Raw genomic sequence first — 11,932 nt, 5'->3', positions numbered from 1 at the left:
CTTCATCTGAAAAGTAAACAAGAAAATGTGAAAACAATCTGCAGATACCTAGCATGCCAGGTCATTATTAGTGATGTATAATGATTGGAAGATAATAACTCAGTACCTTTGAAGACTGAAATGAAATGTCCATGCAGTGACAAACAGCCAATGTAAAGAACCCTAATTTGACAACAAAACAATCTAAACCCCTTTTATGAGGTGAGGAGTATGTCTTAAGTAATAAACACTTAAGTAATTAGATGCTTTTATGGAGATAACTATAAACTGAAACATGGGGGAAAAATCTCGGTAATAGGCTGACGCCCTGGGAGGTGGGTATATAAGAGCCAGGGGAGAAGACAGAAGCATCGAGACACCAAGAGACTTCTCTCATCAACCCAACAAAAACCCAACTCCTGACACCATGGCCTGCTGTGCTCCCCTCTGCTGCAGCGTCCCCACCGGCCCTGCCACCACCATCTGCTCCTCTGACAAATTCTGCAGGTGTGGAGTCTGCCTGCCCAGCACCTGCCCACACGAGATCAGCCTCCTCCAGCCCACCTGCTGTGACAACTGCCCCCCACCCTGCTGTGTGCCTGACACCTACGTGCCAACCTGCTTCCTGCTCAACTCTTCCCACCCCACTCCCGGACTGAGCGGGATCAACCTGACGACCTTCGTCCAGCCTGGCTGTGAAAATCCCTGCAAGCCCTGCTGTTAAGCGGCCACATCTTTGCACAGGTTCAGTGATGTGTTGCTCAAGTCTTAATGCATCATCTGGCCTTCAGCACTCACTACTACCTACATCACTACACCTACGAAACCAATCCCAGTAGCCTGGGCAGTGTTTTCATGCATTTGCCCAACTTCTTGATTCTTTCTTCTTTTGGATAGAGTTGGAGACCTTCTTTCTTTCTTTTAGATTATATCACTGTCCTTTGGAAATGAACCATTTTGACTATCCAATAATAAACTTCATTCTTGCCTAGCAAATATGGTTTTGTGATTATTTGTTCATATGTTTCTTCTTAGGGAAAGGGAAATGCCTACCTAAACTTGAACAGCGGCTCATCATACTGCCCAAGATTTACCCCAGCAGAATGAGAGCTCTCATGGTGGAATCATTGAAAAATTAGACACTGCTTCTTTGTGATGAGCTGAGAAGTGAAAAATTCAATAGGTTATTTTTTAGGATTCCCACCCTCTTTAAAAACTGAGATATACTTGTTTTGCAATATTATGAGTTTTAAGTGTGCAACATAGTGACTCACAATTTTTATAAGTTAGACTTCACTTACAGTTATGATAAAATATTGGCTGTATTTCCTGTGCTGTACAATATAGTCTTGTACTTTATTTATTTTATACATAGTACTTGGTACACAGAACTATACAAAAAAATGTCTTAATGACCCAGATGACCACAAACATGTGGTCACTCAGCTAGAGCCAGACATCCTGGAGTGTGAAGTCAAGTGGGCCTTAGGAAGCATTACTACAAACAAAGCTAGTGGAGGTAATGAAATTGCCGCTGAGCTATTTCAAATCCTAAAAGATGATGCTGTTTAAATGCTGCACTCAATATGTCAACAAATTTGGAAAACTCAGCAGTGGCCACAGGACTGGAAAAGATCGGTTTTCATCCCAATCCCAAAAAACAGCAATGCCAATGAATGTTCAAACTATCATACTAGGCTCATTTTGCATGCTAGTAAGGTTATGCTCAAAATTCTTCAAGCTAAGCTTCAGTAGTATTTGAACCAAGAACTTCCAGATGTACAAGTTTGGTTTAAAATAGGCAGAAGAACCAGAGATCAAATTGCCAATATTTTTTGGATCATAGAGAAAGCAAGAGAATTCCAGAAAAACATCTACTTGTGCTTCATTGAGTACATAAAAGCCTTTGACTATGTGGATCACAACAAACTGTGGGATATTCTTAAAGAGATGGGAATACCAGACCACCTTACCTATTTCCTAAGAAACCTATATGTGGGTCAAGAAGCAACGTTAGAAACTTACATGGAACAACTGACTGGTTTAAAATTGGGAAAGGAGTACGACAAGGCTGTATATTGTCACCCTGTTTATTTAACTTCTATGCAGAGTACATCATGTGAAATGCCAGATTGGATGAATTACAAGCTGGAATCAATTGCCTGGAGAAACATCAACAACCTCAGATATGCAAATGATGCCACTCTAATGACAGAAAGTGAAGAGGAGCTAAAGAGCCTCTTGTTGAGGGTAAAAGAGAAGAGTGAAAAAAACTGGCTTAAAACTCAACACTCAAGAAACTAAGATCATGGCATCCAGTTCCATCACTTCAGGTCAAATAGAAGGGGAAAAAGTGTCAGCAGTGACAGATTTTATTTTCTTGGGCTCCAAAACCACTTCTGACAGTAACTATAGCCATGAAATTAAAAGACACTTGCTTTTTGGAAAGAAAATTATGACAAAACCAGACAGCATATTAAAAAGCAAAGACATCACTTTGCTGACAAAGACTTGCATAGTCAAAGCTGTGGTTTTTCCAATAGTCATGTACAGATTTGAGAGTTGAACATAAAGAAGGCTGAGTGCTGAAGAACTGATGCTTTCAAATGATGGTGCTGGAGGAGACTCTTGAGAGTCCCTTGGACTGCAAGGAGATCAAACCAGTCAACCCTAAAGAAAATCAACACTGAATATCATTAGAAGGACGGGCAATGAATCTCCAAAACTTTGGCCACCTTATATGAAGAGCAGACTCATTGGAAAAGACCCTGATGCTGGAAAATATGGAGAGCTAAAGGAGAAAGAGGTGGCAGAGGGTGAGATGGTTAGATATCATCACTGACCTAATGGACATGAATCTGAGCAAACTCTGGGAGATAGTGAAGGACAGGGAAGCCTGGTGTGCTGTGTCCATGGGGTCCCAAAGAGTCAAACTCAGCTTAGCAACTGAACAACAATAAGCTTATTTATTTTATACGGAGTAGTTTGTACCTCAGTCTCCTGCCCTATCTTTTTCCTTTCCACTTCCCTCTCATTGGTGACCACTAGCTTATTCTCCTTATCTGTTAATCTGTTTCTTTTTTTCTTATATCCACCAGTTTATTTTTTAGATTCCACATGTAAGTGATATCAAACAGTATTTGCCATTCTCTGACTTATTTCACTAAGTATATTACACTCCAAGTCCATCTGTGTTGTTGCAAATGGCAAGATTTCATTCTTTTTTATGGTTGAGTAGTATTTCATTGTTTCCATATATACCATATCTTCTTTATCCATTCATCTGTTGATGGACACTAAGCTTCTTCCATATCTTGGCTATTGTAAATAATGCTCCTATGAACATTGTGGTGCATTTTTTTTCAAATTAATGTTTTCATTTTCTTTGGATATATATTCAGGAGTAGAATTGGTGGGTTATATGGTAGTTCTATTTTTAGTCTTGGGGGGGAACCTTAATATTGTTTTCCTGAGTGGCTGCATCAATTTACATTCCCACCAACATTGAACAAGTGTTCCCTTTTCTTCAGATCTTTGCCAGAAGTTTTCTGTTTTCTGGTCTTTCACTTAGGTCTCTAATCCATTTTGAGTTTATTTTTTTAAATATAGTGTTGGAGAATGTTCTATTAATAATATTACCTGTCTAGCTTTCTTTGCACCATTTACTGAAGAGACTGTCTTTTCTCCACTGTGTATTCTTGCCTCCTTTGTTGTAGATTAATTGACCATAAATGTGTGGATTTATTTCTGGGCTCTCTATTCTACTCTGTTGACCTATATGCCTGTTTATCTACCAGTATCATACTGTTTTGATTACTGTTGTTTTGTAATATGTTCTGAATTTTAGGCTTTACTACAAGATAACAATTGGCACTATGCCAACCCACCTCTTTTTCAGCCAAAAACAAAGGAGACTGGTGTTTTCATACATGTTTATAAGGGACAAATATTTAGGTTTTATTTTTAATATCAAAAATAACTCTCAGAGTCCTTTTTTTTTTAACCACTGTGGACCTTTAAGCATTAAAGGGCCCTTGGCTAGCTAAAAAGCCTCAAATGTAAAGCAGGTGATTTGTGTTCCAGTTCTGGCTCTGCCTCAAGCTGCTTCTGTAGCCCTGATCAAGTCACTTGAACTCTTTGGGTCTCAGGTCCTACATCAGTAATATGGGTTGGTTGACCAAGTCCTCTCTAAAATCACTTTCAGCTTGAACATTCCCTGATTCTAGATTATCTAGAAACATTTTAAGTAACAAATACTCTATGCTGCTAATCAACCCTATCTTACTGTATTGCTTTTACCTCTTTCAGTCGTAATAGCTAATGTTTGGTAAGTATATCCTGCACACTCTAATATGTGCTGTATGTGCCTTATCCCATTTATCCCTAACAAAAAAAAACTAACAGATAGCTACCATTATTCTCCCCATTCTCAGTGAGAAAACTGGGATGGAGAAATTACTTGCAAAAGCTACATAAATAGTGACAGAGAAGCTATCTGAATTCAGAGTCCTTCCTCCTTCCACTATACCAAAGCATCTGCCTCCTCTGCAGATAGCAACATGCCCAAGAGAAATACGATCGCACACAGCTTTCTTTATCCAGGAGAAAGTATATGCTACTTGACAGCACATGCTTGTAGATTGTCTATTTGGTTGTATATGGCAACAGTTTTCTCTGTGGTTGTTATAGCTTAAGACAAAATGAGTGTACACAATGAGTCTAGGAAAAACTGTTTATGTTTCTTTTTTTTGTTTGTTTTGTTTTTTTTTTTTTTTTTGTTTATGTTTCTAAGGTGAAAATAAATCATGTTTTTTTAAGTCAGACTTTAAATACTGATGAGCAACATCAGCACACGAAAAATACTGACTGGTTCATTAACCTTGAATTAAAATGTAGAATGTTTGGCAACTCAGACGGATTTTCAATTTTCTGGTGAGTTTCAGTGACTTAGTTTAAGATAAAACAAACTACCCTTAAAGATTGTTTACCCTTGAGAATAGAATAGAAAATCAAATCATTTCATTTTCTTTCAAAGATCTGGCCTCCAGGTCTTTCTTTCTATCTTTATGGATGGACTCTAGCCTAATTTAGACTCTGATCACCACACTTATGATCACAGCCAGTCTCCTCGTTGACCTTGAGTCAAGTATCCCATGCTTCTTCCTCCACACAAACTATACTTTTGTCGGGATAGATTTCTATTTCTCTATAAATATTGGCTAAATTGAGTTACTCATAGCTCTTAGATGACTCAAGATTTTTGTTTTTTAATGAGTCAAGTCTAAATTCTTCAGTGTGACTCTAAGACCCTCAATAATCTGGTACAACCATTTTCATCAAATACTACTTGCTAATTGTCTTGGGCAACATGAATTCTGTACTCCAGTCAGAGCAATGCTCCCTATTCAGTGGTCGAGAGAGAGGTCTCTGAAACCAGACTGTCTTGCTCTAAATGGTACCTTTTGGGCTTCCCTGATGGCTCAGATGGTAAAGAATCCGCCTGCAATGCAGGAGACCTGGGTTCGATCTCTGGGTTGGGAAGATCCCCTGGAGGAGGGCATGGCAACCCACTCCAGTATTCTTGCCTGGAGAAGCCCGGTGGACAGAGGAGCCTGGTGGACTGCAGACCATGGGGTCCCAAAGAGTCGGACATGACTGAGAACAGCGCAGACTCTGTCACTTACTAGTTCTGTGTTCTTGGCCATGCCATTTAATTTCCCTATGCCTCTGGTTTCTCAAATGTTAAGATTAAAACCAGTAGGTACCCTGAAAAATATCTGACCAGTACACCACAAAACCACCCAGATCATGAAAAACCAGAAAAGACTGAGAAATTATCACAGACCAGGGAAAACCAAGGAGACAAGATGACTAAATGTAATGTGGTGTCCCAGACTAGATTTAGGAACAAAGGACATTAGTGGGAAAACTAGTAACATGTGAATAATGTCCACAGTTTGATTAATAGTGATGTACCTTAATTTTGACAAATGCACAGTGGTATCATAAGATGTTATCATTAAAGGGAAGTTGAGTGAGAGATACATAGGAATGCAGTACTATCTTTGCAACCTTTCTGCAAATCTAAAATTATTCAAAAATAAAAAGCTAACTTTAAAAAAAGTATATACTTCCTAAAACTGTAGTGAAGATTAAGTTTATTAAAGCACATCCAGCCCTTAGAAAACTGCGTGCTGACTGTCAACCTCTAAGTACACCTTTTATTAATAATACTCTCTGATGCTAGAATGAGGAAGGTTTCTCCTTTGGCTGGTTTCTACCGTGTGCTGTGTGTTTAGTCGTTCAGTCGTGTCCGACTCTTGCGACCCCAAACACTGTAGCCTGCCAGGCTCCTCTGTCCCTGGGAATACTTGCCTGGAGAATGGAGTGGGTTGCCATTTCCTTCTCCAGGGGATCCTCCTGACCCAGAAATTGAACCCCAGTCTCCTGCATTGCAGGGAGACTCTTTACCTACTCAGCTAGGAGGGAAACCCCTCAGTATTAGTTTTGTACTAGACTCCACCAATAGAGGGTGCTAGAAGGAGACTGCAAGATGAGAGGAGAAAAGAAAGGTCTTGTTGCCCCAGCAATAGTCCTACATTTGGTGGCAGCAGTGGGCTCTCCTTTCTAGCTTCTTTTCACTCTTAAAAAAAAAAAAAAAAAAAAAAACCATCATTTAACTTCCTCAGAAACACCAGAATCAGCAAGGGAGTGACACCCGCCCCCCACCTCCTTTTCACAGAGGTCCAAGCCCTGGCCCCACAGGACCTCTCCTCTGAGCTTCTGAGTTAAGAGCACCAGCTGGGCAACCCCCGGGGCCTGAGCCCAGCCCTGCAGGACCACTCTTCCAAGCTCCTAGGTCCACTCATCCTCAACATCTTCTCTTCAATCCCAGCTCTCTAGCTGATAGCAGCTTCTTGTGTTCATTACCTATGGGTTTTTTTTTTTTTTTCTTTCTCAGTCCTCCCATACCTATGTAAACCAGTTCCCTATCTTCAAATTCTCTCTGTTGAAATACCTACTGCATGAGGATGTTCTTGTTTGCTTGTTTTCCTGACCACACTTAACACAGAAGCCTTCATAAATGCTGGTTATGATTATTTTCCAAACTTCCTTAAATATTTATTCCATGTGTTCCAGGCACCATATTCCATCTGGTGATTCAGGTTCTATGCTAGGGAATAGAGAAACCAGGAAAAATGAGACATAGTTCCTGCTTTGAAGGAGATTACATCCTAGTAAATAGAATCAACATGTGTACCAAAAAATGTAACAAAGTTTTTTGGGTGGATATAGGATACAGTAGAGGTAAAAAGGATGGCATGACCAGTTCTGCTGGGACCGTGCAGAGAGTAGGGGCAGAACAGCATCACAGAACTCACTGTTTTCCTTGCCCCAAAAGCACTTACCTCTTTTCTAAGCATTTCTCATCAAAACAACTTATTCCAAATCCTCCATGAAGACTTCTGGTCATTTCAACCCTTTTTCATCACATTTCGTCTTGTGGGAGTTCTCACAGTCCCTGGAGGAGAAACTGCTATTTATTAGACTTATCTAATAAGCACAGTGATGAATGATTTGCCTGATTAATTCTCACTTGGTCTTTAATACTAATACTCATAATAAGACTATAACAGGTGATTATATTTTCCCCAAATTTGTAGTTGAGAAAACTAAAGCCCAAAACGTCTAATAACTTGATCTAGGTCTCACAGCATGTAAGTGCTAGTCATGACTCAAAAGTATCTCTGAATCTCTTTCATTTCACTGTCACGTACTAAATTATGTTGTTTGAACCATTTGCAAAGGAATTTCTAGCCTTTTCTATCAGCCCACATACTCCTTGAGGGCAGGCACCATGTCTTCTATTTTTTTTTTAAGTCTCTACCAGTCTCTTCAGAATATGTTAGAGAATCAATAACTACTTGACTTATAACAAATGGATTTGCTGATCTATCTCCTTTACTCTAGTTACATACTAGCTTTAGCTATGACTTGTTAACACTGTAACTGAAGTACAATGGAAGGGAACTTTTAAAGGTTCCTGTCTGATAGACGGTGATTATCAGCTTAGGCAGTGGTTTTGGAAAACGGAATGAACAGGTTCGCAGTTTGGTTTTTCTTAAAAAAATAAAATAAAATAAGAACTTCTCATGCTGCTTTGCGAAGAAAGCCAAATTTATTTTTTCAGGCCACAAATAGTCTCAAGAACCTATATTTTAATATGTTCTGACTTCTGGCTAAAAAAATGACATCCTTTCTAAAACTGAGAGTTTACTTATGTTTATGCATAATTTCATATATAGATAATGCAGTGAAACAATAGGAAATCATCTAGCAGACTCTGAACTTTCTAATCAAGATCATGTTACATATATTTCATATTTGTTTATTTTCTCAAATCCATGAAAAGATAGCAAGGTGAACCTGCTGGGGAAAAAAAAAATCCCACAGATTTTGACTTCCCAAATATATCCCTGCTGTGTGCTGCGTCCTGTCACTCAGTCATGTCCGATCTTTTCGACCCAGGACTGTAGCCTGCCAGGCTCCTCTGGCCATGGGATTCTACAGGCAAGAGTACTGGAGTGGGTTGCTGTGCCCTCCTCCAGGGGATCTTGCCAACGTAGAGACTGAACCTGAGTCTCTTTATGTTGCCTGCACTGGCAGGCAGGTTCTTTACCACTAGCACCACCTGGGAAGCCCAGGACATATCTTTTGAGAGGGATCATTTCTTACTTCTAAGGGAAATCAACTTCTAACTCTTCACACCCAGTAGTGATCATTTGTAAGAACACATTCTGGTTGGTAAAAAAGAGGAAAGTCGGAATAAATACTGATGTATTTGCCACGGTTAAGTATGTCGAGAACCTATATCAACAGCATTTTGAAACTACAATAGGAAGCAAGTTCAAATGTAGCAACAAGCAAATAACACTGAAGGAGTACTCCTCCTGTGGCAGATAAATAAGTTAGTTATTTGTAGGGGATTATACAAACAACAACAGGAAGCATTCTGATCGACGGGAGCCACGTTCCCTGAGCCGCATAGCTATAAAAGACTCACCAAGGACAACTTTATAGAACACCTTCCTTCGCAAGAAACGTCTACCTGATCCTTTGAATGTCTTGCTGTGAGTCTCATCTCCAGGGATGCTGCAGCATCCCCCCCAGCCCCACCACCACCATCTGCTCCTCGGATGTATGCTGTCGAGGCGGAGCCTGCCTGCCCAGCACCTGCCCACACGAGATCAGGCTCCTTCAGCCCACCTGCTGTGACATCTGCCACCCACCCTGCCTTGTGCCTGACTCCTGCGTACCCGACTCCTACGTGCCAACCTGTTGGCTGCTCAGCAGCTGCCAGCCGACTCCAAACCTGAGCGGAATCTCTGTCACAACCTGCGTCCAGCCCTGTGAGGGTGGAGCAAAATCCTAGTAGCCAAAGATATCTCAGTGAGCTTGTCCGCCTTGCCCTAAGGGACGGCAATTGTCATTAAAAGCTGCTCAGCAAATGGCTTTTAATAAGAAGCTCCAGAAAAAATGTTCTGATTCTGTCCCTTCAGTTTTGCAGAAGTGTTCTACAATTTGAACAATAATTTCAAATAAAAAGTGGAAAAAATGCTGTCATGGACCTCCTTGCTTTAAATAAACACCACTCTTTCCCAAACCAAGGACTGTCTCAATGTCTAATGCCATAATTACCTGACTCTTGACATGTGTATGCATCATGAACCCATAAATATGTCCAGCAGAATTACACTTTCTGATGACATCAACATAAATCTCATAGCCAAAAAGAGGTCGCACAGGGATATGTAAATATGTGAAGAAAATTGCCTGGATAATAAAATATATTATATTAAACTCTAAGCTTAGAATCACTTTAAATTCCAAGGTCAGTATCTATTTTTAATTTTAATTTTTTTCCCTGCCTCTGTAAGTAACTCACTTACATCCCTAAAGAGGCTAAGAAATTGGCAATCAGAGATCAACAAACTTGCAGGAGAGACCCCAAACACTGAGCTGAGCCACTTTTTTTTTCCATTTTTTTGTTTAGGTGAAGCTTTGAATGTAAAACAGAACAGTTTTTTAATGTAAATCAAAACAGACAACTGTAAAGCCCTTCACAAATGAAACGTCACTCTGATTATGTAATATTCTATATTATTATTAGATGCTGTTCTAAAAATAAATACATACAATTTTTCATTCTAATCTGTTATTTAATGCAATTCAGTAGACATTTGTTAAATGCCTGTATTCCAGGCATTGTCCTAAGTGCTTGACAGAGACAAAGAAGATTAAGACACAATTCCCACTTTCCAAGAGTTAACTTTGGAGTAAGGAAGACGAATATAGATGAGAAACTACAATATATAGTAGAATACAATGTGAGAGCAGAGAAAAGAATGAAAACAACTAGAAGAACCACCTAAAATTTCTTTATGAAGGATATTCAAGCTGGAATTTGAGGGACAAGTAGGATTTGAGAAGTAGCAAATAGAGGAAGGACAAAAGAAAAAATATTGTTATTAAGTACCTAGGAGTCCCCAACCTTCATTTCTATTTGATGTGTTTTATGATAAACATCAATATTTAAGTCAAAATCAAACCAACTTCACAAACAAGTTCCTCTTCTCAAAATATATGAGGTTTACTAACCAATGACATTTAGTATTTTCCACTGATTTTATTTTAGCCAACTTCCTTCTTTTTCAGGCAGACTAGATTGGTCTTCCCTAATGCCTCCTCAGAAACAACAGATTCTGTATATTGTGTTTATTCAACAAATCTGTAATTTAGACAACAGATTCTGTACATTTGCTACTTAACAAATTGTGTAATTTAGATTCTACTTTCTGAATAATTTTGTGCTGATCATGGGGGATGTATGTAGAAATGTTAGAATCATAGAATATTACACACTGGAGATTACTTGGTTCAACTTCCTTATCTGCCAACTTACAGTAAGGCAAATCAAGGTGAATTGAGGCAAAGAATGTGTGTAAGGTATTCCTCGAAGGAATTTACAATCTAATCGAAGCCCTAAGATATGAAAGCAAATAAACATACAAAGTAGGAAGTAAGTCAGTGAAAAAACTGATTTCTATGAATGCCATGGTGCTAAATCACATTGGATCAAATCCCCTTCAAGAACCCACTGTGATGTTATGAATCTTATAATTTCTTCTTTCCTGCATCTCATTGTAAAGTATATAATTCCTATGAAAATGAATGAAGACTGAGGTGATTTTCTTATAGTGGTATATTCAACAATAATAAAAAAAAAAGCCCTGGGTGAATCTTTTCCAGTGGATTCACACTTTCTCACTACAACACTGGTACAACTTTGAGAATATAAACGGTTTTTTTAAAAAGTCCATAGAGTAACACAATCTTTGGAAACTCACTATAAATTTATTAAAAATAATGAAAAGGATTTCATCTTAGTCTATTCTGGCTGTCATCTTAATTGTGCAATAGAAACTGAATTATATCCTCAATAAATAAGGTAAATATATCTGTGATGTATATATGCATATAGTCACATGCAACATTCATCTGTAAGGAGCTATGTCTTGATGCAGTTAATCAAGTTGCATATTCTGAAATTATTCATTAAAAATCATATCATGTTAAGAGTATTATTTAAAATTATGGGGTGGAATGAAGAGAAGAATTTAGCCTCTGAAACTATAGCTGAATTGTCACTTGGATTCATTATCCATAATTTATGCAAGATTTGGCATTCCAGAACCCTGTAAAGATAAAAGTGATCATCTAATGACAAGTCAATGAGTCAAAAACATGATTACCCTAATAAGCTCAGGAATTCTTAATGGACAAGTAAATGCCAAACTGATTAGAGAATCTTAGTGGAAAAGGGTGGCATAAATGTAAATAAGAGGAAGTCTTCTGATTGGACCAACACTCAACGAGAGGAGTATATAAGAGT

The 11,932-nt window shown here is 38.8% G+C and overlaps 1 protein-coding gene across 1 annotated transcript; it reads left to right on the top strand.

Annotated features, from left to right (window-relative positions):
* The first annotated feature begins 340 nt into the window (after window positions 1-340).
* LOC122693458 (keratin-associated protein 3-1) lies at window positions 341-975 on the top strand. Its single transcript, XM_043900952.1, has one exon. It carries the CDS (start codon window positions 407-409, stop codon window positions 701-703), a length of 297 nt encoding a protein of 98 aa, XP_043756887.1. The 5' UTR covers window positions 341-406; the 3' UTR covers window positions 704-975.
* The last annotated feature ends 10,957 nt before the right edge of the window (window positions 976-11,932 follow it).

The sequence above is a fragment of the Cervus elaphus genome, chromosome 5 (assembly GCF_910594005.1).
Source record: "Cervus elaphus chromosome 5, mCerEla1.1, whole genome shotgun sequence".
Lineage (NCBI taxonomy): Eukaryota > Metazoa > Chordata > Mammalia > Artiodactyla > Cervidae > Cervus > Cervus elaphus.
Note: the sequence above shows the minus strand (reverse complement) of the source record. Positions and strands in the feature narration are given on the sequence as shown.